Consider the following 26,914-nt stretch of genomic DNA (forward strand, 5'->3'; position numbering starts at 1 on the left):
GTGTCAGGTGCCACCAGAGTTCTACAGATCTAACTCTCCTGTAACTTGAAACTATTTCAAAATATAAATTTGACAAAAATAAGAATTGTAAACACTTATAAAGACATCAAAACGCTGGTGTGAGGAGCCTCCTCTGCTAAGGTCAGAGCATCTCTCTGCTGGGTCGCCCAAGAGGATGGGCCTAGCTGAGGAGCAGGAAGCCTGGGGCCCCCTCCCCCTTCCCGTCACAGGCTGATTCAGTGCACCCAGACTACCCTTCTAGAAGGCCATCTCCAACCACAGGACTGCCTGAAATCTCCGGTTTTCAGAGATCAGATGATTCACACTCTTTTATAAGAGGAAGAAGTCTCACAGACGCCAGAACAATTAGAAGATCGTTTCGTTTTATTGCCGAACGGTGTGTCGTCCGCACGTCCCGCATCCCACTGTAGTGCACTGTCATGAAAGCGTGAGGTGTACTAAAACACAGCCCGCTCTAGGCAGCGGATGTTTCCCGTCACAGAAAAGCACCCCGCATACAGGTTCACATTAACACACACAGTACACTAACATCCATCCGTACTGCATCCCAGGCCACGGGGCGCGTCTGAGCACAGGGCCACGTCCGCAGCCAACCTCTGGGCTTCCGACCAGAAAGCCGAGGCTCTGGCACGGCGTAGGCGTTCGTCCAGCGGCTCCCACGCCCCACGAGGCCCCAAGACGGTAGCAGTCCACACAAACCGCCACCGCACCAGACATCAGCAAGCTGGTGGCCCATTTAGCTCGTCAGCCCGACAGTGGTCCCAAGCCAAAATGGTGGCGCTCTAGGCAACCCACAACGAGCAGAGCAAATCGCACCATCAGGGCACATGTGCGGCCGCCCATGAGGACTGACACATTTAGATAGAAACGAGCAGGCCACGTGACCGCTGGCTCGCATTTAAAAACCAACCTTATTACTTTACATCCTTCACGGACCAGACAGCCCATGGACGTAAGCGTTTTTAACAAGTTTAAGGCGATAGTTACACCATGTCTGTTTCTTGAACACAGTCTGTAAGACAAGGATTCCACTAAAACTCCCTGAAACAGGCTTTAGTGCCTGCTGGGGGGTCTGCGGATCCAAGACACAGCTCCTCTGGCACCGGCTCCGGCCATGGCTCGGCCACCCCGGGGCCCCGCAGGGAGCGAGGAGCAGAGAAATGATTCCGACCCATCGTCCATCTGATAGCGTGCGATCAGGGGAGGGGTCGGCAGCCCAGCGCGCTCCAGCCGACAGCCCTCAGAGGGGGACGCGCCCGAGCGGATGTCCCTCGCGAACCCAGAGTCGGCAGCCACCTGCCTCTTGCTGGCCCTCCCGGTCAGGGTTCTGCCGGGCCGCAGACGTGGCGGGCGGCGCCGACCGGCACAGCATCCTTCCGTCCCCACAGTGAACACGGCAGTGGGACAGGAAGCCCACGGGGGTCCCGGCGTCCAGGGCGGCAGGCTAGGTCTTGCTCCGCCGGAGGAGTGTGGCAGTGGGGCCGCGGCTGCCCTGGAACTTGAGGCTCTGCAGGTTGACCAGCGCGCCGTGCTTCAGCAGCGTCTCCACCGTCTTGGCGTGTCTGCCCTGGGCGGCCAGGTGCAGCGCGCTGAGCCCCTGCGCGTCGGCCAGGTTGAGCACGTCCGCGCTCACCAGCTCCTCCACCACCTCCGCGTGCCCGGCGGCGGCGGCCAGGTGCAGCGCCGTCTGGTGGCGGGGCCCCCGGGCCAGCACGTCCGCCTTCTCCTCCACGAGCAGCTTGACGGTGGCCAGGTGCCCGTGCCGGGCAGCCAGGTGCAGGGCGGTGCAGCCCTCCGCCGTGGCCGCCTCCTTGTCGGCTCCCCGGTGCAGGAGCAGCCGGGCGGTGCTGGTGTGGCCCGTCTCCGCGGCGACGTGCAGGGGCGTCTGCGACAGCACGCTGCGCACGTTGACGTCGGAGTGCAGGTCGATGAGGACGCGGGCCACACGGTAGTGGCCTCGCTGGGCGGCCAGGTGCAGCGGCGTCCTCCCGTCCAGCGTCTGCGCGTTCACGCTCACGCCTGGCTGCCTGGCCAGCAGCTTGACGATGGGCAGGTGGCCCTGCCAGGCGGCGTAGTGCAGCGGCACCCATGCGTCCTTCCCCGGCAGACTCACGTCGACGCCTCGGCGCAGCAGGATGCGCACGATGCTCTCCTGGCCGTGCTGGCAGGCCACGTGCATGGGCGTGCGGCCCTCGCAGTCCACCTCGTGGACGGACGCGCTCTTCTCCAGCAGCAGCCGAGTGCTGCCCTCGTCCCCGTTCTGGGCCGCGAAGTGCAGCGCCGTCCACTGGTCCTCGTCCGCGGCGTTGACGCTGACCTTACGCGCCAGCAGGAGCTCCACGACCCCGCGCACCCTCTTCTCCACCGCCACGTGCAGCGGGGTGGAGCCCTTCCTGTTGGTCAGGTTGGGGTTGGCGTTACTGAGCAGAAGCCACTTGACGCACTCCTCCTGCCCGGCCTCCACGGCCAGGTGCAGCAGGCTGGCGCCGCCATCCAGCACCAGGTCCACGTCCTGGGGCTGCAGGATCTTCATCAGCCTGCTGGTGTCCCCGCTCACGACGGCTTCCACCAGCTTCCTCTTCTGGACGTCGGTCGTGCCGAGATCTGCGGGGGGGGAGAGAGAGACGAGGCTCAGGCCACCAGCCACTCCCGGGGCCTGGCTGGTGCCCGGATGTGGCCCCCGGGTGGCCGTGCGGCTGGACTCACTCAAGAGCCCGCGGGGCCATGTTACTAGGTTTCAGATGCGGCGGGGAGACACATTTGCAAAGTGAAAGTCATGCTACAGACCTACACGGTTGTCGTCTGATAAGGACGCAAGCCTCGGCCTCTGTGTGCTCGGAACGGCCGTGATTGCTACACTTACTTCACTGGGAAGAGAAAAAGGTTAAGAAAGGCCGTGTGCCCCGAGTCTCCTGGAGAGCTGACGGCTCCGAGGCCGGGGGCACCCTTCCCAGGCCGCCCGCGGCTCCCCGACCCGGCCTCCTAAATGCAGCGTCTCACCCAGGAGACGTCGGAAGGTTTCCTGAAAGAATCCGTCAAGGACTGCGACGTCCCATTCCTGAAGAACCGCTATTCATGAGGAAAAGGTTAGTCCTACCAGAGTCTGCGTTCCCGTTAGTGCAGAGCGACATCCCCTCCCCTACTCTCCAGCGGACCTGCAGGGGGCAGGGGCTGGGGATGCGACGTACAGGCTGGAATTCAAGAAAACACAGCCCGCGCAGCCCGCCACGTCCGGGCTAGCGTCTCTGCACCGGCTTCCGAGCCCAGCCAGGAACGGATCCTCCAAGAGCATCGGACCCAGCGAGAGCTCTAGGACACGTCTCTCCCCCCGAGGTGGGGAGTCTCTTGCCCGTTCCGTCTCTTCTCACCCAGTCAAGCTGTCTGGCTGGGCCCTGCCCACAGATGTGTCTCTGTAAGGCTTTTCCTCAACCCAAAATGCCCCCTTTTTCCCCAGAGTCCACTCTAAAAATCTCAGAAGGCTCCCGGCATGCGGGAAAAGCCCTTCCTTCCAGGAAGGCCCTGATCCACCAGGAGAAACAAGACTCCCCCTCCCGCCGGGCTCCGCACCCTCCCCACGGCCCCCAGGCACTTGGCCGCCCCCACACCACTGTCCCCCCTGACCGGCCATAGTCCGTATTTGCCTGGCGGGGCCGCAGCACCCTGAGGGCAGGACGGGGCTGCGTCTTCCCCTCCCCATGTGGGGGGAGCCAGCCCCTGCGCCCAGGGACCAGCATTTGGGCCAGAGGCAGGGAAAAACCCATCCGAATTAACATAAAAATACAAGGTGACGTCACCGGGAAGGACCCTACCCCAACAGGTAGTACAGGACGGAATCAACACGGTAACACCTCCAGGAGCGACTCACCCATCCTAACACGTGGTCAAAATGAACGGGGGACTCACAAATCAAGCAAAGGGGTTTCAGGAAAAGGGGGGACACGGCTGCCCTCTGCAAGAGAGCTCTCCGGGTGCGGGTTTCCTTTCTCCACTGGCCTCACTTGACAGGACTCGGGCTTCTGCCAAGCCAAGGTCAGACCCTACACCTGGGGTTGGCACAGGTAAGGCCTCCCGCACAGCCCAGGGGACGGCCCGCTCCCTCTGCTGAAGTGACAGCCCGCAGAGCCGCTCGGCCCGCCGCTCACCAGCACGGCCCCTCCAGATTTGGGCTCGGCGAGCTAGCTATGCGCCGACGCCCCAGGCAGTCGGTCACGGATACAGACATGGACAGCGGCTCCAGAAGCTGCTGCCCGAGCTTCCAGCGGCACACGGGCTCCTACACACACGGCCTGCCCGCGGCCCCATCACTCTGTGCGTTACTTCCCAGGAAACGAGGTTCTCGCTTACCGCCCGCTGAAGGCTCCCGCTCAAACGACAAGGACAGGGACCCTCTGGAGGAGAAGGCAGAGTCGACGGAAGACACCCCCGAGAGCCTCTTGCCGCTGCTGGCCGACGGCAGGCGGGACTCGGAGCAGCTGCGGCTGAGCTCCTCCGGGCCGTCGAGGGTCTGAGAGGTGCCCGAGTCCAGCTGGGAGAGGAGCTCAGACAGGCTGTAGTCGCTGTCGAAGGTCGGCGCGGATGCTCGCTTGAGAGGGGTGCACACGGGCTTCTGTGAACCAGGCAGAGGGGGGTGGATGAGAGCCACCCAGGACACAGGCAGTGCCACGGAGAGGGAAGGGGCCCTGGGTCCCTGGGCAGCCACACAGGGCGCTCTGCCTGTGGCCACGTGCACAGCCGCAGGGAAGCCCGAGCACCGTGCGCGGGGCCTGCCAGGCACAGACACGCTGCGAGCCCAGACAGACTGGATGGACGCGGGAAGCCCCTCGAACTGGGCAGGGCGTGATGCGCAGGGAGCGTGGGAAGCCCGAGTGCTGGGCCGTGCCCACCTGGCCGGCCAGCGTGGGTACGAAAGGAAGGACTCGGGACAGGGGCTGGGAGCCCCTCACTGACAACCACCTGTGCCCCCTCCTCTGAGCCCCGTGAGTAGGGCTGGGGGGCGGCGTGGGGGCAAGTGCACGGGGCAGGCCCGGCTCCAGCACCAGCAGGGACAATCTAGTCCACACGCACCAACGGAGCCTTTTGGAGGGCGTCCCTACCGGACCTCCAGAAAGGCAGATTTCTGGGGAGGGATTAAGCCCGAGGGTGGCTTCCGACCCCTCCCGGTTCAAGCCCACCGGTCCCCGGTCCTCCCGCTCCTTGGGACCCGCTGGTCCACTCTTGACCCACTGGCTCAGTGCGCGGCCGCGCCCTCAAGCTGGGGGCTCCTTCTTCCTTATCAGGGCGAGGTTGCCACCCCCAGGCACCTTTGCTCCCCAACCTCACACACACGCCCCTTTATGTTGAGACAACGGGCACGCCTTGAACGCTGATCTCCCGGCCTTACACGGACAGCCTGGCCTACACCGCCCGACACCAGGTAACGCATCAGGCTTCCCCCGACACGTCTCCCGTGGCCTGCCACCCCGGACCCAGCGAGCTCTAGCCTTTACCGTTGTCACAGCACCTCGCTTAACCCACGTGGCTCTCTGGCAACAAGCCAGTTCCGAGCAGCAGACACAACGGGGCCAGAGTTCCAAGCCAGGGGGCAGAGACCGCAGAGCCCAGACCCCCTACCCCAATGGGGCCTACACAGGTCTTCTGTTCCCCGGCTCAAAGAGCATCCGGCCTTCTGTTCCCCAGCTCAAAGAGCATCCGGCCCGTAGCCTCCAGTGTCAAAAGCGACCCACACTGTCCACTCACTGTCCACTCTGAACCACAGACAGGAGGCAGGGGTGGGGCGCAGCTCGGCAGGAACGGCCCCCGGGGCTGCCAGGCCAGCCAGGAGACCGCCGTCCTGCTCCCGAATGTGGGACCCCAGGTGCCGGGTGAGCTGGGGGACCAGTCCAGGCCGGCAGGGAAGCCTGCAGAAAGGAGGGGGGGCCCTGAGAAATGACGTCCAGGAAGGGGGCCATTACCGGGCTCTCGGGCTCCAGCGGCTGCTTTGTGTCCAGACCCTGGGCCGGCTCCTTCACGGCCCCGTCCGGCTTCTCACACAGCTCCTCGGTTTCACAAGTAATTTCTATTGGGGAGAAAAGAAAACCGGGCGTGTCACTCGGACAATGGCTTCCACATTCGCTACAGAAACGTGTGACTTCGGGTGGGGACAGAAGAGGTGAGAGCTGGGGCACGGCACCCCCGGGGACTGGCCGGCACCCCAGCTTCCCAGGCCACTGGCCCGGCAGACCTCCCAAGCGAGTCCCCACAGCCTCTACACGGGCCCCATTGAGGCCTCCCATTAGCCGTTACCAACAGGGTCTGCCAGACTCTAAGTAGGACCCACGGCGTTCCAGGCTCCCTGCGGGTGCCAAGGCTTGCCTCGGGGGAACCCTGTCTACCAGAGCCAGCAGCCCGCATGCCCACGAAGACCAGGGCAGCCTATCATCCCCACCCTCCGTGTTCCCAATGTAACGACCAACCCAAATTACATAAGAATCACTTTCCAACCGCAAAAAATACACCCATTCCAGGGGCCCAAGACCCCAGGACAAAGGCAAAGAAAGCCCCAGGTGAGGGGTCTCGCCGGTCCCCTAAGACGCGCCGCCACACCTGAACGTGCAGCACCGAGCGCCGGCCCCTCTGGGCAGCAAACCAGCCACGGGCTGGAGCAGGGGTGGACGGCCACGACCATTCCCAGTGCCCGACGCCCCGACCCAGCCCCAGGTGCTGCAGGGCCCCGAGCCAGTGGCCAGCCTGTCCGCGTAACTGTGTCTGATCCCCCGCCTCCTGCCTACTTCCTCCCTCCCAGGACCCCAGCACAGCCATCAGGGGCAGGTCCCAGGGAGCCCCAGGGCACTCACCCTGGAAGGTGGGCCGCTCGCGGGGGTCCCCGTGCCAGCACCTCTCCATGAGGCGCAGGAGGGCCCTGCAGGCCCGCGGCCGGGCTCTGCACACGGGCGGCAGCTCCGGGCGGTGGCCCTTCACCACTTTCACCATGATGTGCAGAATGTTCTTCTCGTCTGCAAAGGAGAAGCGGGCAAGTCAGGGCAGCTCCGGGGCCAGGGGCCGTGGGTTTCCCCTTCAGGAGGAGGGACGTGCGTCACCCACACCATCCGCCGTCCCCACGACGGCACCCGGAGGCCACTTCATTTCCTTTGCAAAGCACAGAGAGCTCGTGACTCCTCGTACCCCAGCGCGTGTCTGCGCTCCCCCTTCCAGGTTTTAGAAATTCCGTACGATGTTCCAGATGGAACCAGGGCCCGTATCACAGGGAACATCTGCCTGGGCAACCAGCTCAAAGGAAAACGGGGTTCAAAGAAGAAAACTATCTGATGAGACGTGTTCCAAAGTGGCCCGTGCCTGCCAAAGGGAGGGAACGCTCACAAGTCATGAAGTCACGTGGTCCGACCTCCACGTAAACCCGGATCTCCCTGTGATGATGCAACACCCTTCCTAAACTCTGATTTCTACCCCAAAGCGCAGGCCCCAGGGGGGCCCGTGCAGGGAGCCGGCCACAGCGACAGTGGCCAGGACGCCTGCCCTCCTCCAAACACGCTCGGGTCTGGGGAGTATGAACAGGGCCCTTTGCCCACAGTACGTCACGTGGGGCCCACCTGTCCTCCTCTGCAACCCTCCTGAGCACAGCAGACTCGTCACTATCACCATCCCCTTGGTCACAGACCAGGGAGCCCAAAGTGACCCTCAGTGAGCCAGACTTCTCTCTCTGCTCAGCCTAAAATCACAACGCCCATCAGACGGGACCCCAAGCTCCCTGTTCCCAGTGCCCCCTTTCCCCCCCCAGTTCCCAGCACACCTGCTGCAGGGAGCCCTGCCCAGGCAGCAGACACATGTCGGCAGGTGTGGAAATCTGGCCCCAAGTCCCCGCCACCGGCCGGGATCCGGTTGAATCTCGTACAACAGCTCTCCGGCAGCTGCGCATCATTTCCACGATGCACCCGCCAAACCCTGCAGGGCCTCCAGACAAAACCGACGTGAACACCTGGAAGACTTTCTGCTGCCAAACGGACGGAAAGTTCCAGAAACGCCTTTCACTTCCGTACTGCGAACTCCCCTACATCCCAAGCAATAAAGCACACAGGCCTTGGCTCCTGACCTTCATGTCACGCACCTGGCCTTGGAGGGCGTGTGTCAGACCGTCCCGGGCCAGGGCCGTGCCGCCAGACCACACGGACTCACACCACGGCGGCCGCAGGGGAGGAGGGGCAGGGAGGCAGACCGACAAGGACACAAACCCCCACCAGGACGGGACTCCCGGACCGGGGGGCCTCACACCGACGCTGCTCTGAATTTCCTGTCTTTCCCATCCAAGTGCAAAGTAGCACGAATGACCCACGTACACCCGTAGAGGAACACGATGAGGGTAAAACGTCCTCGATTTTTCTAACGTGTCAAGGCACGAGCACCCGGAGGACAGACATCGGAGGGGCTGCCTGAAGGGGGACGAGATGTCGCAGCGCTCGAGGGGGACGTCAGGGACCTGGTGCGCCCATCGGTGCGAAATCCACCCAGCTGCCCTGGAGACTGGTCGCCCGGCAGGGGCCGCGCCTCACACCCCCCGATGACACACTTACGGGTGGCTAAGGTGGTAGAGTTCACACGTATTTACATGTATTTTGCCATGTTTAAATTAAAGAAAAGAACTGGCTGGAAATATCCACAGCTGGCAAATCCAGAGAGACAGAAGGCCGTCGGGCAGTTGTCAGGGGCTGGGGGGGGTGGCCTATGGCCTGGACTGGGGGTGGGGGAGGGTCCCTTCATGGGGGTGAGAATGTTCTGGTTCTAGGCTGTGGGGGCATCTATGCAGCGGCAAATGCACTTGATGTCCCTGAATCAGACACTTTAAAGGGATAAAAGGCTGTTTGTGTCCCGTGTATCACGTCACATGCACACGCACATGCGTACACACACACACACACACACACAGAGGAACAAGCAGGTACAGACAGAAACCTGCTGAACAGAGCAGGTTCGGTGTTCAGAACCGTTCAGAACCGTTCGGGCGGCCGCCTTCCCCGGCCCTCGAACCGCGCTGTGACTGTGCCCGTCTCCACCCAGAGGCCTGCAGCGCGGGCGGTGGGGCTGTGCAGGACACGCTGGGTAGGATGGACCAGCGCCCCCACGGTGCCCCCGGGACGGTCCCACCGGCCTCGTGGCCCAGAGCCACCCCCCATCCCCTGGGAGCGCAGGTCACAGGCACAGCTTCAACGGAGACAGGACCACACACGGCGCGCCACTCACCTGCGAAGGGCTTCTTCTGCGTCAGCACACCCCAGACCACGATGGCGAAGCTGGAAGGAAAATCGGCCAGGTCAGTCTCTGCGGGCCAGGGGCTCACCCACACGGCACGGGCCGGAAGGAAAGCGCTCCAGCGCCTTCAAGAGCGAGGCAGTGGGAGAGGCGAGGAGAAGAAATGACACCGAGACGTTTCCCGCCCACTCGCGGAACGGGGCTCCCCACGGAGCGTCGGGGGAGGGGGGTGGCTCCGATGTCAGACGCTGCCTGACGGACACACGTGACCTCCTGCTGCCCCAACAGCGTGCCTGGGATGGGGGTGAGGCGGCCAAACGAAAGGGACGCGCTCTGCGGCCGGACAGTGGGCGCCGGGGAGCGGGCCTGTGTCTGCTTAGTCGCCCTCCGTCTTCCGGCAGGCTCCGGGCACGAGGCGCTGACGCCAGCTCCGGACGGGGCGAGGAGCCTGCTCGCTGAGAGGTCACACGGGGCTGGGCAGAGAGCGGGGAACACAAGAGCCGGGCCAGCTGACCTTGCTGGGGCCCTTTCTTGGTTGGTGGAAATCATATCCACACTCACTCACTCTCTGGATACATACACAGTGTACAAAATTACTCTGACTTGGGGCGCCTAGGTGGCTCAGCAGGTTAAAGCCTCTGCCTTCAGCTCAGGTCATGATCCCAGGGTCTTGGGATCGAGCCCTGCATCGGGCTCTCTGCTCAGCGGGGAGCCTGCTTCCACCCCTTCCCCGGCTGTCTCTCTGCCTACTGTAATCTCTGTCAAATAAATAAATAAAATCTTTTTAAAAAATTACTCTGACTATACCCCCCAACAAGCACAGTCTAACACATTAAAAGTTAAATAAATAAATAAAACAAGGAGCCCAGACACCGAGCGAGCACCCTGCCCCGAGTGGAGAGCGGCTACCGACAGGGAAGCCCGGAATTCTCCACAGAAAAGTAACTGAAGTCTCCAAGTTCAAAAGTTGAAACCCTCATCTCCAAAACAAACCCGGAACCTTATCGTCCCCAAACTCGACGAGCTGGGACAGGTCCCCACCGTGCCACCGACAACAGGCGGACAGCCCAGAGCCCGGCAGAGCACGCACCCAAGGGCGACGGCCAAACCAGTCTGCCGGGCACAGGCCACGTCGCGAAGGCAAAGCTTCGTGCTCGAGGGCGCAGGGTCACTGTCTGCACGCGGAAGGCCCGTGCTGAGGGGCTTGGGCGCACCCTCCAACCCTCCCTGTCTTCTCCTCCAGCAGGTCTGGGTGAGTAAGACCTTTGCAATGTGGAAAAGGCAGGCACCGCCGGCGTGGGGATTACGCTCGAGGACCTCCATCCCGCGGATGCTGGTTTGTGGACAACCCCAGCAAGCCTGCGTTCCTCCGTCAAAGCTAAGTGACATGAGAAGTGTAAGCTGCTGGGCCAGAGGGAGGGGCCCGGGCAGGAGCCCACGTCCTCGCACGCAGGGACCCACGGAGCACCGAGGACACACCGGCGAGAGGAACCCGCGCTTCACAAGAACACCAGCGCTCTCCCAGTGCGGGAGCCCATCTGGTTGCTCGGGTCTCTAACTGGCACCAAGCGCGAGCACTCCCCACCCCCGCTGGCAGCACTTGCAGGGGACAGCGGTGCTGCACGTCTGGGGTAGCCTGGACCCCCAGCGAAAAACCCCAAACCGAGGAATCGAGGTGCGGATCCCCAGCTGGGGCCACTCGCACGTCTGTCGCGCACCTGTACACGTCGTGCTTGGTGTCGAAGAGCCGGCTCTTCTCCCGGATGCGCTCCGGAGGGAGGTAGGCGATGGTGCCAAACAGGCCGTCCATGCTGAGGTCGTGGGAGTGGGACAGCCCGTTGCACTTGGCCAGCCCAAAATCAGAAATCTGCAACAGAGCGAGGAAACCAGCGATCAGCGAGCTTCGTGGGGCCCCCGGGGAGGCGCTAGGGTTCTCCCAACCCCTCCCCTCTGCCGGGCCACACGGCTCCGTCCCCACACTCCCGTGTCGGCGCGTTCGGGAGCCTGCCGTGGAGCACCGGCCTCCGGCTCCTCCGGGGAAGGCACAGACGGCTTTGGAGGAACCGTGTCCCGGCCACTGGGAGCTCGACGTGCAGGGAAGAGATTACGCTTTAAGGAAAGAATTCACTGAGAGGCAGAACTCTGGGGGATTACAACCTTACGCCTGCCACCGGGCACGGCCCGAGTCGGCCTAAAGGAGAAGAGCGACCCTGGGGTTGTCGGGGTTTCAGATGACACATGAGGGCAGGGCCGGGAGTCCTGCCGCAGCCGCTGGTCACGCCGCAGTCCAGCTGGCGGGGGGGGGGGGCGGGGGGCGGGCCTTCAGACGCCCTTTAAAGCAAACAAGACACACACCATGCAGCCTCGAGGAGGCATTCTGCCCTCCACCCGGAACCGCACGCGATCAACAGACACTTGCTGTCTCCTTTCCTGAACACAAGGCATCCACATAGAAGGCGTGACGCACCTCTCCTCCCCGTGCGCCACCCGCCCCGAGGGAGTGCCTGGACCCCAGCTACGCAGGCCCCACACCTCCGCCTTCTCCTCTCCTTTGGGACCAGGTGTCCGGCGAGAGGGAAGGCGTCACCGGCTCCCTGCAGCTCAGCCCCCGCTTGCGTGCGTCGGGCCCCCCGGACGCCGGCTGAAGCTGTGTGCGTGGGCCCAGGCCACACTCCCTGACACGAAGGGACTGGGGGTCCACGTGGAAAACTGTCCCTTCGTGGTCTCTTCCAAGGCTTACGAACTGCTGTGACGCCTTCCAGTGAAGTCCAGGGCCCCACCTCAAACACGCAGAGGGAGGGAGGGAATGGGGCTGAGCTGGGCCTGACTTCTGGGCGTGCGTGCCCTGGAGGGGAGCCCACGGCCTGGCGTCAGCACCACTGAACACAGGGAGAACGCACCCCCGGTCACCCGGACCTACAAGGGCGCTGGGACCACACCTGCTGGGAGCGGCTGGACAGAACGGGAGCAGGACAGGGCCTAGCTGGGACCGCATGGGGCCATGCCCGGAGGGTCCGCTTGGCTGTTGCTGGGCCCCGGCTGCCCATGTCGGCCTCCCAGAAAACTCTCGTGCACCACCCTGCCCTGCACGTCCACAGAGCTGCTCCGGGTGGAGACAGAGCCGGCCCGGGACCTCTCCAAGTCCACAGTGCGGATGTCTCAGTTCAAACTCTCAGCCGCTTCAGCCCTTCAAGTTCGGACGTGGAGACCCACTGGGGTCCGGGGTCCGACCCCGTGCCTCCCGCCCCGTGCAAGCCCTTCCCCTTCGTTTCTGCATTTCCGCTGTCCACCTCAGAATGTCCTCGGTGTGAGAAAATAACTATAAATTTCACGTAAAAGCCACAGCAACGAAATGCAGATCAGAAATCCAAATTCTCTCCCCTGACCCTCTGCACCACCTGCCCCCACCCTCCACCGGGTACCTCCTCGCCCCCTCCCTGCCCTGTCCTGCCCAGGGCCCGTCTGTCTGATCCCGGACACCGGGGCCCGGGCCATCCCAGTGTCTATTGTGTATACAGCAGGTGCCCTATAATTTGCAAACGAACTTTCACATCCAGCACCCGCCTCAGTACTGCTCGGTGTTCAGAGATGCCACCGGGACGTGGGCCCTGCTCCCCCCGGGCCCAGCTAGACGAGACCAAGGAAGGGCCTGGTCAGGGCTGTGCTGGCTTATGGAGCCACAGGAGCACGGGACCCTCAGGGTCCCCCGGCATACGGTCTGGTCTGGGCCGAATGGACCACAGAAGCCTTAAACTAAACCATTCCAGGGGCCGCCTGGCCAGCTGAGCGGCTGTGGTACGGGGCTCTGGATCCCCATCGTGAGTTCAAGCCCCACACTGGGGGTGGAACCTGTTTTAAAAAGAGAGAAAATACAGTAACAATAAACGAAGCTTTTTCTTTTCCGCTTGAGATGGGCTTGCTCCCCTGGTATTTCACACAGTTCACACTAACGTACATGTAGAGTTAACATTAAGTCTCTGTACCGCACTCTGCAAAGTAGGCATCTGCTCTGAAACCGTGACCTCCAGCCACCCCTGCTGAGTACAGAAAGGCAGTCTTGAGGCGCCCGAGGGGAGGAGGGAGGCTGACGACTTGATCTCATTTCAGATTCCAGATTCAAGTCTTATCATCCAGATCATCCCAGACCACAGGCCGCCCCGAAATCTGGGGGCCCGTCCCTCGATACAGAAGCTCAGACACTTCCCTCCATGCCGCACCTCGGGGACTCGAGAAACGTGTGATGCAAATACGTCATCTGTCTGTTGGGCTGAGCAGTGGTCCCAGAAGAGCAGCCCCCGGCCCCCGGGCCTTCTGGGCTGATGGGGGAGGGGACCGGCCTCAATCACCCACAGCTCCTTGGGACCCACTGGGTTCTTCGAGGAGCTTCACCCGTTTCATGAAACGGCCACCAGCACCAGGCTGCCCAGCCGGCATGCGCATGAGCGGGAGAAAATCGTGTTCAAACAGAGGAAGCTGGCAGCTGATGCAGGACGACCTACCAGGAACGCAAGCCCCAGCACCCGGTGTGGAGAACCGCGCTCATCTCCCTACTGAGCAAGCAGTAAGTGCGCACCGTGCACCTAGCACTGGAGACGCACCCCGGACAGAGGTCGGCATCGCCGGGGGCAAACAGGACTGTCTGGCCACCCATGCCCACGGCGCCAACAGCAGCGCCCTCACCACGCACGTCTGCGGGCCAGGCGCTGGGTCAGCCCATCGTCACCTCCGACCCTCACTACAACACAGAGGGGGACCCCCACCCCCAGGTGACAGCTGGGGGTGGGGACTGCACCCCTAGGATCTGCTTAGCTGGTGAGCACCCAGCAGCCCCTCCCCTAATCTAACTTAGCCTCCCACTAAGAAACCTAGAATTTTCCATGACCTTTCTGCCTATGCCCCCTCCTCCTGCAGCAGGAAGTCTGATCCTCTCTGCAGACCCCGTACCCCACCCCGGTAGAACCCCCACCCCCAGCTGGAGTCCCCTGAGTAACGCCTCCCCCACCCGGTGGGCAACCTGTGGGGCACCTGCCACCTAGGACCTGTCCGGCCCTCGTGGGATACCGCTGTGGCCCACGCTCAGTTTGTGTGAATCTAGTACAGGCACAGACCCCGTGGCTACTGCCACTGATGGTGGACAGTGGCTGAACCCCTGAGCCGCAGCTTAGCAGGACCCGTGCCCCCACCCAGGGCACCTGGCCTGCGGGAGGGACCCCTGGCTCACCCTACGGTCTGCCACGGCCTCCTCGGGCTCTCGTGTGCGCAAGCCCAAGGTCGAAAGCGGTGCTCCTCCCCGGGTACCCAGAGGACCGCACGCTCCCTGACACAGCCCTGTGATGTCAGTGGAGGCAGAAGGTCCCGCGGGAAGCCAGCACACCGGCCGGAAGGAAACAGCTCCAGTAAAGCCGGGAACCGCCGTGGCACCCATTCACGCCCGACCGCTTGTTAGCAGGAAGGTACCTCCACCTGCCGGCTACTGTCTGATTTCCGGGCGACACCCATTCAAGGGGCAGCTCGCAGTGGACAGTGATCTCCCCGTTGGCCTTGGTGCACAGAAGGGCCTGAGGAGCCACAGGAGCAGGCCGCCTGGTCGCCGCCTAGTCGCGCGCCTCCTTCCAACAGAGCCCAGGGGCAGGGCCAGACTGCACCCGGGTCTCTCCAAGCCCTCAGGCCAGCACGGGAGGGGGTCAGGCGAGTGTGGGGCGACCAGGCAGGGAGAGCAAGTGTCCGCAGGTGAGTGTCTTCCAGGAACGGTTCCCACAGGGAACAGAAAGGGGCTCAGGCCTCGGCTCCCTCTGGCGCGCTCCTGGGCCCGTGCAGGGAAAGCGCGGCGGCGAGTGCACCCCGCCGGCAGGCAGACAGCCCCGGGCCTGCCAAGCGAGCCAGCGTCACCCCACGGAGAAGACGCATGACGCGTGTCACCCTGGTGTCCACAACAGGACCCCGGACACGAAGGCCCTGCAGAGGACAGCCTGAGTCAAAGAGCACAAACCCAACGCCGTTACGAACTGCAATTCCAGGTGGCCGGTGCCTGGCTTTAGCTCTATGATCCCTCACACTTCTCTGTTTCATAAACTTACCCCGAAAAAACAAAAACCAGGGGCAGACCTCAGGGGCCTGGCATCACGAGAATGAGCCCCCTCCGGAGCTGTTCCTGTGGAGCCTCCATTTCAGATCACCCCCAAATCCCACCACCGCCATCCGGAGACCACGGAAGGGGGTGCAGCCGTCACCAGAGCCCGCGGGCCCACGGAGACAGCCCACCCACAGCGCACTCAGGGGCGGACTCCTAGCCGGATTTCAGTAAGATCTAAGTAAGACCCGTGTCGGGTACCCCGGAAGCCTCTTTTTCCAGGGTGCCCAGAATTCAGGCTCCTGCTCCAGGATCTAGGGGAGCGACCCGGGTGCCGAAGGGGCCATTCCCCGGCTACGCGTTGAGGGGCTCACACTGCGCACGATGAGACGGGGGTCGCTGGAGTCCTTCTGCTGACGGAGACCTTTGCTTCGAGGGCCCCCCCCCCCCCCCCCGCGCACTGTGCCCGCCCTCCCCGCCCTTACCCCCCCCCCCCCCCCGCCGCCAGGGCCCCGCCCACGGTGCCGGGCGCGTCCTACCTTGACATGGTAGTGGGCGTCCAGCAAGATGTTGGCGGGCTTGAGGTCCAGGTGCAGGAGGGGCGGCGCCATGCAGTGCAGGAAGTTCATGCCCACGGCCGTCTCGTGGATGATGCGGAAGCGCAGATCCCACGGCAGCGGCTCGGCAGCCAGCAACTTCTCCAGCGAGCCCATCTCCATGTACTCCATGACCAGGCCCACGGGCTCCTGGCATATGCCGTACACGGGCAGGATGTAGCGGAACTTGGCCATCTCCATCTTCCTGGCTTCTTCCAGAAGCTCCCCACGCTCCCTGGAAAAGTCGAAGACGTGAGACATGCACGGGGCTCCCCAGCCACTGACACGGAGGCCCGGAGGCCACCAGCTCCGCGAGTGGAGAAAATGACCCCCACGTATGTCCCATGATCCCACTCGGAGCCTCCCAAGGTCACACGTCTTAGAGATATCCAGGCACTTCCTTGAGACAATGCATCCGTCCCAAGACCCCCAGTCACTTGTGAAGCCCAGCACTCCGTCTGGCCCAGGGTCCCCTGAATCCAACCCCACACTCACGTCACTGGCATGTCAGCCGGCGAAGCCACCTTCTTCTAAAACCGTTGTTTTGGTTATAGTAACATATAGGTAATGGAGTTTTTGTCTTAACCACGCTAAGTGTACAGTTCGCAGGCATCACATACACTCACGGGCTGTGCAACCATCACCACGCTCCACACCCAAACCTCGTTCATCGGCCCAATAAGAACTCCGTGTCCATTCAACAGGAGCCCCGTCCTGTGGGCCCCGCTCACCCCGGGCTACCTCCTGCCTGGACGGACTCATCCACGCATCTGACGGACGTGCAGTCCCACAGTGCCTGTCCTCCTGTGACTCAGCATATCTCAGCACAACGTGCTCGTGCGTCAGCTGTGCCGCAGTGTGCATCCAAGCCCCATTCCTTTTCCGGGCTGAATAATGTTCCACCATAGGAACATGTCACCCTCACGTACCCACTCGTCTGACGGTGGACATGTAGGTGGTTTCCCGCGTCAGGTTACTGTGACTAAAGCTGTATGCTGCACATGCTGGTGCACAAGTATCTGCCTGTGTTCCTGTTTCCAAGCCTTTGGGCTCCACACCCAGGAGTAGGACAGCTGGGCCATCTATGCCAAACCTTTTCAGGAACCCCCAAGCGCTGCGCACAGCCTGCCCTCGGTTCTGGCGGGAAGACAGTCTCCCCCGTTCAAGCCACATGGCCGTGCCTGCTTTCCCACTCGCGGTGCAGACCGGCGGCTGTGGGTGCAGAGCTCCGGACGTTTGCTCCTGGGCCCCCCACAGTGTGTCGGCCCAGGGTCCAGGGTCACACCTGGTACAGCCGCAAACTCACAGCCTGGAGTCCCCGTATCCTGGTCTGTGTCAGCAAAATGGAGCAAAAGTCCCCGGGTGCACGCAGGAGAAAGGGCTGAATCACAGGAGGCGGCTTGGTCACATGCCATTGAGGTCAGCGGTGGTCAAAACGGGACACCCTCAAATGCACCCTGCAAGCTGGCCAAGCCGAGACTTCCCAGCCCCAGGGTGCTGGGGGGTTCTCAGCCCCTCGGCCCACACACCCCACCGCTGCGGCGGGGTCTCATGAGCATCCGCCAAGAATCTGTACAGCGGGCGTCGCGGGGAGAGGATCCCTGAGTGTCGATCAGGGATGCTCGCGTACCCGCGGCTCTGCCCCCGCCCAGGGAAACGGAACAAAGTCTGGGACATTTTGGATGTCATGGCTCAGGGCTGCCACTGGCATCCAGTGGGCGGGAGCCAGAGACGTGGGGCTCGGCGACCCGTGGTGTGTAAGAGAGCTCCCAACGCAGAGTTGCCCAAAAACCGCGCCAAGCCTGAGAGCCCTCGGTGCAGACCCAGCTTCAGTGCCCCTCGGCCAACTTTAAAATAAACCACCCCAGACCAGAGCCACCCACGTAAGCACCCCCAGCATTCACTCTAACTTCACTGTTTCCACGGGCAGCTCATACTCAACGAGGGAGCCATGAACACTCAGCAGGGACCAGGGCATCTTCTTGACACGCGGTGCTCGGGAAGCTGAGGAACATGTGCATGTGGACATGTGCATGTGCATGGACACCATGTGCCCTGGTGTCACCACTCACCGAGATTAACTCAACATAGGTCAAAAGCCTAAAAGCAAGGTTGGCCATGGTGAAACTAGCAGAAAACATTAAGAAGTTCATTAACATCCGTCCTGGCAATGAGCTCTTTGGACATGATACCCTAAGCAAAGCACAAAAGCAAAAATCAGCAAATGGGACTGCATCCAACTCAGAAGCTTCTGGGCAGCCAAAGAAACAAGGAACAAAATGAAGGCCTCCAGGTTGGGAGAAAAATCCTGCAAACCACCTAATGGATAGGAAGTTAATACCCACAATAGGTAACAAATAAACACAACTTAAAGAAAAAATGTGATTTTAAAATGGGAAGAAGAACTAAACAGACATTTCTCCAAAGAGGACATCACAATGGCCAGCAGGCCCATGGGAAGATGCTGGGTATCGCCAACCATCAGCAAAGTGTGAATCAAACCCACAGTGAGCGCCTCACACCCATCAGGAGGGCTCGCGTCACGGACGTGGAGGAACAAGTGCTGCAGAGGACGTGGAGGAAAGGGGAGTCCTTACACACTCCTTACACACTCCTGGTGGGAATGCACACTGACTCAATCACTGCGGACGACATGATGAAGGTTCCTCCAAAATGAAGGTTCCTCCAAAGAGTTAGAACAAAACTGTCAATGTAATGAAAAGAAGGGCCATCTGTACCCCAGTGTTCATAGCAGGAGCGGCCACGGTCGCCAAACTGTGGAAAGAACCAAGATGCCCTTCAACGGACGAATGGATAAGGAAGATGTGGTCCATATACACGATGGAGTATTATGCCTCCATCAGAAAGGACGAATACCCAACTTTTGTAGCAACATGGACGGGACTGGAAGAGATGATGCTGAGTGAAATCAGTCAAGCAGAGAGAGTCAATTATCATATGGTTTCACTTATTCGTGGAGCATAACAAATAGCATGGAGGACATAGGGAGATGGAGAGGAGAAGGGAGTTGGGGTAAATTGGAAGGGGAGGTGAACCATGAGAGACTATGGGCTCTGAGAAACAATCTGAGGGTTTTGAAGGGGCGGGGGGGGGAGGTTGGGGGAACTAGGTGGTGGGTATTAGAGAGGGCACGGATTGCATGGAGCACTGGGTGTGGTGCAAAAACAATGAATTCTGTTACACTGAAAAGAAATTAAAAACAAAACAAAACCAGAACTGTCACACAAGGTCTCTGGGAGGGAACCCAAAGGCAATGAAAACAAATTTCCACAAGAGATCCACACATCCACGTTCACCCCAGCATTATTTACAACAGCCACGATACAGAAACAACCCAAATGCCCATCAGGGGACGAAGGGGTAAAAAGCAAGCTGTGGTGCACACACACCGTGCGCAGTTTCTCAGCCACGAGAAGGCAGGCTCTCCCGCATCTGCATGAGACGGACCTTGAGCACATTACCTGTGGCAAGGTGAGCCCGATGGAGAAAGTTCTGCGTGATGTCACTGACATGTGGAATCTAAGAAGGAATAAAGTGGTGGTGACCAGGGGCAAAAGGTGGGGGGTCAACACTGACGCTGTTTAAGGGCACAGGCTTGTCCCCAGTGTGAAAACAGCCACGTACAGGTGAACACACACAGTCTGTTGCACAGGGACAGTAAGTATGTAATATGGTAAACATCGCTCCGCTCCGAGCTATGCGAATGTATCAATGTATCAATGTTACATAGTCTTCACCTTAAATTGACGCAATGTCAAATGCACCTGATGAAAAGAAGCGAATCTGTTTGTCCTGGACAATGGGTCGCAGGTATGTGCTGGGGAACGTGCTTTCTAATCAGCTCCTAAAGGAATGGTCCAGAACCACATGCCAGACGCGCCCTCTTGCATCTTGGGAACTGAGCAGGTCCAACACTGGCACACGGCCACGCATGCAGTAGGCCAGGGTGGCCTCAGGGATGCCCCCAAAGTGCAGGTTCTGGCACAAGCAGCCCAGAACCCACTACAGGGGCTCTTCCAGGGCCCGGACGCACCTGGTCCTGCCGCCCTCCCCACCTGCACTCGTGTGCCAGCCCGATGGAGAGTCCCATGAGGCCATGTCGGACGGACCTCCTCTCTGAGACTATAAGCTACCAGGTATCACACACTTAGGAAAACCCTTCCCAGGGAGGAGGGCCCGCTGGCGAGAAGGCACCCAGATCACACGGCAAAGACAGCAGCACCCGAGGTCCACCTGCCCGGAGCACCTGCGCTCAACATGGTCACCGCAGCTCCGGGCAGAGAGCGAGAGAACCGGCGAGGAGACCTGACGAGGGCTGGGAATGGAGGGGACGGCCAGCAAGGATGCCCTCGCTCTCTCCTGGGGGTCAGTGGGGGGGCCCTCACCGATGCTGGGGGAGCACCCCGGAGGAGGTGGAGAATCTGGTTTGGAACACACTGAAGGAGCAAAGATTCCCCGTGGCCGTAGGAACCAGGGACCCACAGATGGGGAATGGAGAGGAGATTACTGTAGCACAAAACTGCGTTTAGTGCAGCTTGCTTGCGCAGCACGCTGTTAAATGGCCAATGAACGGAGAGCCGAATGCCCACAGGAGGGCAATGCTGCCTATGGCGGCGCGCGTGGGGGGAGGAGGGGGTCCTGGTGCAGGGTTGAAGAGCTGCTTGCACCCTCCTAAGGAAACTCAGAAGGTCCACCAGCCCCTCGCACACAGAGGCAGACCCCAACCCTGCCCCGGGCTCCACAGGCATCAAGGAGGGAGGGGCTGGGTGGCAGCCTCAAGCCCCGAGGAAAGGCTGGTCATTTAAAGAGAGAGCAAAGTGATACCCCGGGCCCATCTCTTCCGTCCTCCTCCTGGGAAGACCCAGTCACCTGCATGGAACAGGACAACCACCTCCCAGCGCCCACTACTCCCACTGCCTACCACTACGACCAGCACTCACGCCCCAGTAACCCTAGCCCTAACCCTAACCCTAACCCAGTTGCTACCCGGGGACGTTACACCGGCAGCCGCTTCTGTTTCCCAGTTGGTTAGAAATCGGTGTTAGAACTTGTCTGATGCTATTGCTTTTGTTTTCTTCTAACGCGGCTGGCTTGCCTCCCCTCCCCTCCCACTGTGTGTCTGTGGGGCCCCGCGTCCTTCTGTCCTGCCCAGAGACCCACCTGCCATGGAAAAGCAGTGCAGGGTGCCCCTCCCGGCCCACAGGCCCAATGGCTCGGGTGTTACCGGCTGGACAGTGACCAGGGAGGGTCACTGCCCATGCAGGGCATCCAGAGATGAGCCCTCCAAGCCTGACTGATAACCAATCGGATTCTGAGAACAAAGTCAGCGACACTGAGGTGGAATTTCTCCTTACCCCAAGCTCTGGGCTACTTTGCAAATAAAGAGTTTTCTTCCCTTTGCCCCAAGGGCGCAGCACCTAAAACCAGGGTGACTTCTGATCCCTCGCCAAGCTCATCAGTGGCGTAACAGCCCCACTGGCAACACACCACTCACCCCCGCTCCCCCAGCCCCAGGCCCTTTGCACTCGACCCAATATGCCTTGGTTCAAAAACTCAGAAAGGCCTCCCTCTGCCTCCCCACCACCATGCTGGTGTCCTGAGAGCCCCGAGCCCTCTTGGGAAGAATGCCAGGCAGGCTTTGCACAACCGACCACTCGTGTAAGGACATTTCACTGGGGAAAACCAGCCAGCTTGGAAAATGGTCTTCTGGCAACTCTGGCAGAATGCCCTGGAGCAGAGTGGACCCCACCCGTCGCCACAGCTCCCCAGGGCAAGGAAGGGGGTCCCAGGACAACCTCGGGGAGGTCTCGGGGGACACGGAGAGACGCCTCACAAGGGCCTGGGGAGGGGGCTGACCTGGGCCCCAAAGCGCTAGCATTGTTTTTGTTCAGAAGGGGTGGACACACCGATTTGGGGACCCCACCCCTCAGCTTTTCTTTAATTGCCCCAGGGACCCCCCCAACACCCACGCCCCCACAGGAGGCATCTGCAATTCAATGGGCCTGGAATGAGCCCTCCGCAGGGAGCCACCCGGCGGGACCGAAATGCACTCCCAGAGCGAAAAGAAACCACCGATTGTTTTCCTGTCAACAGCAATTACTTTTTTTCCATATACTTCCCCTCCAGGCAGACGGCAGAGAAGAAACTACAGACCCAGGGCTCCTGGAGGACCCCAGCGCACGGAGCTCCAGCCCCGTCAGGGTCCGCATGACCAAACCCCTCTCTTTGCTGTTAGAGGAGTCAAGCTCGTGGCCACCCGAATCCACGGAACTCAGTCTTCGTCAAAGCACCCTAAAAGTCGTGACAGGCCTACAGAGTATCTAAAATCGGGCCCATTTCGGCAGGACCGGTGTCACATTTCTCTCCGGGGACCCTTTCAAAAGCAGCTCCTTCTGGGGAAGGCTTATGAATTCGGTTTCCCAGCAGAACCGCCAGGGCACCCCCAGGCCCAGCACCTCCTCTCTTGGTCCCAGATCGAAAAATCTCTGAGCGTTACCAGGACTGAGGTGGGGCTCCTGGTCCCGTGCTCCTTCTCAACAGCACTTACAGTAACTCAACTTTTTGCTCACTTAGGACTGGCCGAGGCTACTCTCCCTCCCGGGCAGGGCAGGTGTGAGGGAAATACCAGAAATTCACCAGACAGAGACAGACCGTTTCTGAGGCGCGGCGGGCTCTCCTCACCACTCGCTCAGGAACTTCAGAAACCCCAGAGGCCGACGGAGAGGGACACCAAGGGTTCCCTCTGGAGGAATTCAGGGTGGAAAGGGCGAAAGAACAGGATGAAACGGCGGCGGCGGAGGCGCAGGGCAGTGCGGGGTCGGCGGGGGGGGGGGGGGTCGGATGGGGCGAAGGAGAGGAGGAACCCAGAGCTCCTGCGAGGGGGACCCAGGAACCGGCTCTGGGAAAGGCAGCGGAGAAAAGTTGAGTCACGTGCGAGCTGCGGCCTCCGGGCCCGGCCATCCCAGTGCGCACCCAGGGAGCCTCCGAGGGTTCCCACACTGCTATTTTTAAACCTGACAAGAAACGGGCTTGTCAGATTGTCAGCTCTGTAGCTGCAAACGTGGGGTTTGCTCAGGCTCGTCCGGACTAGCCGGGCCCGGGGGCCTGGGACGCAGTGGCTGTGGGCCTGGTGCTCTGTTATTCAGGGCTTCCTCCTAGCCCGGGGGAGGGGCGGCGGCCTCAGGAATGGGGCCTTTGGGGTCACTATGCTTGCTGAAATGGAAACACGCCCAACCCTAGACTCCACCCTGGCCCTCGTGACCCCCTCATCAAGGTTCACCAGGGAGGCCGCTCATCTCCCCAAAGCCACCAGACCTGCCCATAAGGAATAGGAAACACAGATCGATCCCTGAAATCCCTGAAGACCCCCTTGGAAGCTCCCTGGGCAGGGGCTTCTCTGCCCCCGACCCCGCCACCATCCCGGGGATCCTCCAGGGCTGCCTGGGGTTGGGCAGCCCCTGCCTCCCCTGCACACAAGACGGAGGTCACGGCTGCTCCGAGGGGCCTGGGGAGGGGTCTGGGGGTCGTGGGCAGGGGCTGCTCCCAGAACCCCACAAAGATCCTCTTTCCCATTTCAGGGAACATCTTGCAAACGGTGGGGCAGGGAGACCACCAATTTGGCAAGACAGGTAGCAAAACCACACTGTGAGGTCTAGCCGGAAGCTCGCAGGCCTGCAGTGCCACCAGCCCGTACTGGGCTACCGGGCAGCACCTGGGACCGAACACTGTCAGCCATCAGCCAAGCAGAGCTGGCTTCTCCAAGAGCAGAGAAATCAGCCACCGCGGCATATGCAGAACTCCAGCCTGCCCTACCGGGCCGGCCAAGTGTAAGAGGTGAACCTCTTCCTGTTGGGTGATGCTGACCTCGGCCTGGCCGCCCAGGACATGCCAGCGCCTGCCTGCTTGGGGCAGGGCAGGAAAGGCTTCCAGTTAAAGGACAAAATACTTTTCACCCAGGCTACGCAACATCTCAGTGATCTGCCTGTGTGGAGAAACCCTAGCTCCGTCTGGGCCACCCAAGAAACGAGGGCCCAGCGGCTGGAAATCACAGAGTCGGGGGATGCAGGAGGAGGTGTCAGCCTGGGGACGAGCCTGCACTTGGCTTGCTCTGACACCAAAAAATTGGCATGACAAAAGTTGCTGATGAAGAAAGCTCACTTTAACCCAGACTCCATCCGACACCTGTCCCCCAGACCCCGAGAAAGCTGCTAGGGCCAGGGTCTTGCCTTTCTGAATCTAAGCACTAGCTGGTATTCAAAGCAGTTTGGATTTTATCAAAATAACCACAGCGCCCCTCCCGGCCTGAGAAGTTACCAGGATCTGGTGCGGGGAGGGGAGGGCTTGCACAGCATCTCACCGCTGCTGGTGCTATCTTTATGACACCTGCCACCACTCTGCCGAAATTTCCAAGAAACACTGGGTTTGAGGCTTAGAACGAGGAGCCTCCGAGAGCAGTACCGTCTCATCTCCTATGCCCAGAAGAAAACATGACGCAGGGAGCACACGGGGCTGAGGGCACGGCAATCCTTCTACCTCAGGCCTGGGGACTCAGCCCCTGCGAAGGCCATCGCCACGATCCCACCTCCCAGAAGCCAAGGATTACAAACCAGGCATTTGAGGCAGCAGAGGCTACGTGGGGTTTAAAACGAGCTGTTTTCCCTAGTCTGTGTGTGTCCGGGACTGCCTTTGTAAGGCAGATCTCCACACAGAATACAAACACAACTTTCATGCAGAACGCAAATTTTCACTAAGTGATCTTTTAAATGTGTCCAATCGAAGCTTACCTTTAAACTCCGAAAATGCACATGTAAACGGAGCTTCTCCACACCCCCCTCTCCCACCCCCACCCCCAAAACGATGCACAGATCACCGTCCAGCAACTGTGTTTAACTGGGGTGGCCCTGTGTCCTTTCCAATCGTGATTAACTTGAACACCCCTGCTAGGCCGGGACAGGCAGGTTCCCACCGTCCTGGCTTTTGGACTGGAGCGTGGGGGTGGGGGGTTTGCAAGGAGGGAGGGAGCTCTGACTAGGACACAAAGCAGGTCAGTGTAAAGACCCCTTCCCAGAGGCTGGGTGTAGAAATAAAGTCGCTAAAACTAGAGTTTGCCTCGAGTAAGTGCTGCGAGAAACACGACCCCCAGGGCTACCTGCCGGACCCCAAGGCCGAGCCGGAGCCCCGCAGCCCGGAGGAAGCCTGGCCAAGCCAAGCCAGTACTTCCGACAGAAATAATTACCGTCTTAGACCAATTTGTGCTCCAGCGTAAATTACTAAGTGAGGCGAACGGAGTGCAGCTAACTCACAAAGCCCGGATCCCCACACGGCAATTTCTCTAAGCCGGGCGCAGACCGCAGCGCCCAGGCGGGTCCCGGGCGGGCCGGACGCGCCTCCGAGGGGCGCGGGTCCAAAGCCCCGAGAATCCGAGGCTTCCCGCAAGGCCCGGGAGCACCCCGGGCGCCTCACAGCGCTTCCACCCAGCGCGGCCCCCCGATGTGCCTCGGAGGAGCCGGAGCGGGGCCCGGAGTGCGCAACGGGACGGTGGAGCTCGACCCCCGGCCTCCGCGTCCCTCGGGCCCGGCGGGCGGCGCGGACACCGCCGGGGCTCACGGCCTCGCCCGGCGCCGGCTGGTCCCTCCCGAGCGCTCCGGCGGCGACCCGAGCCCCCGGCACCGCGGCGCCCGCCCCGGCCGCGCCACCCGCCCCGGCGCCCCCGCCCGGGCGGCTGACCTGTCGTCGACGTGCAGGCTGGGCGGGCACTTCAGCGCGAGCCAAGTCTTCCAGTGGACGTGGCGCACCTTGTACACCTGCCCGAAGCCGCCCGAGCCGACCTTCTCCCAGCCCGCGAACTCGCCCGCGTCGAACGTGCGCAGCAGACCCAGGGCCCACGGGCTCCCGCCGCCGCCCGCCATCGCGCGCGTCTGGCCGCCACCCCGCGCCGCCGCGGCCGCCCCGGCCGCCCAGGTGCCCAGGTGTGCGCCCCGCCCGCTGACGTCACTTCCTCCGCCGCCGGCCCCGCCCCCCGTCCCGGGGCGCCGAGGCCCCGCAGACCCACGGAGGCGAGTGCGGGGTCACCGCGTCCGCCGCCGCGCGCGGCTGCCCGCCCGGGGGCGTGGGTGCGGGCGCTTGGATCCGAGTCGATCCGATTCTCCGCGCGGCCGTCGGAAAGCCGCGACTGCAGGTTTTCCCAGGTTTCCCGGTGCTGCCACTCGGCAGCGCTTTGCCAAAAAAGGACAAAGGGATCCAACGACCGGGGGGGAGGGGGGGGGCTTTCGTGCAAACCGCGGATCCTGGGCAGACTTGCCCCATTTTAGGTGTCCTCGTTGGCGTGCACGAAGGTCTGCACAACGTTATCACCGTGTGAGCTCGTGGATCTACCACTGCTGTCGAGATCTAGAGCAAACCACCACGGAAGGACCCCCCGCGCCCCTTTACAGAACCGAACCCCCAAACCGTGCCCGCCACGAGTCTTACCTCTATTTCAAAAATTGTGTTATTTGCAAAGATGTTCTGTCTGCACCCAGGAATGACCTCCTGTGGGATCTTTTGGAATCCCCCCTCCCCCACCACCACTGGGCGTAATTCCCTGGAAATTAGTGTCTCGCTTTTCTACACTGAAGTTTCCACTTTGGAACTAAGTTTCTTTCTTTCTTTCTTTCTTTCTTTCTTTCTTTCTTTCTTTTTTTTTTTTTTTAATCACCCCAACAGCAAATCTTACGTTTAAAGGCAGGAAGTTACCTCCATCCTGTCCTAGAGAGCAGTATCTTTTGTATGCGTAGAACAAACTGGGGAGAAAAGCTTTTCCACCCTTGGGGAAAAATCCCCAGCCTTGAATGAGCTCAGATCTTGGAAAGATGTCTGAGTCAGAGGTCGAGAAGTATGATTGCAAACTTCAATGCCTAAACACCACTTACCCCTGTGGGACTATACAGTGAGGGAAGGTTTCTTCTGGGCCATAGGAGAGATACTG

General features: G+C 61.2%; 1 protein-coding gene across 1 annotated transcript; it reads right to left on the reverse strand.

Moving 5' to 3' along the window:
* Window positions 1–366: 366 nt before the first annotated feature.
* Window positions 367–25,906, reverse strand: RIPK4 (receptor interacting serine/threonine kinase 4). Its single transcript, XM_059164774.1, has 8 exons — window positions 25,675–25,906; window positions 15,871–16,162; window positions 10,980–11,128; window positions 9,253–9,302; window positions 6,855–7,013; window positions 5,973–6,076; window positions 4,366–4,627; window positions 367–2,625 (listed from the first exon to the last, which is right to left on the reverse strand). The coding sequence occupies exons 1-8, from the start codon at window positions 25,854–25,856 to the stop codon at window positions 1,466–1,468; spliced, it is 2,358 nt and encodes a 785-aa protein (XP_059020757.1). The 5' UTR covers window positions 25,857–25,906; the 3' UTR covers window positions 367–1,465.
* Window positions 25,907–26,914: the final 1,008 nt, after the last annotated feature.

Source organism: Mustela lutreola, chromosome 2, assembly GCF_030435805.1.
Source record: "Mustela lutreola isolate mMusLut2 chromosome 2, mMusLut2.pri, whole genome shotgun sequence".
NCBI lineage: Eukaryota > Metazoa > Chordata > Mammalia > Carnivora > Mustelidae > Mustela > Mustela lutreola.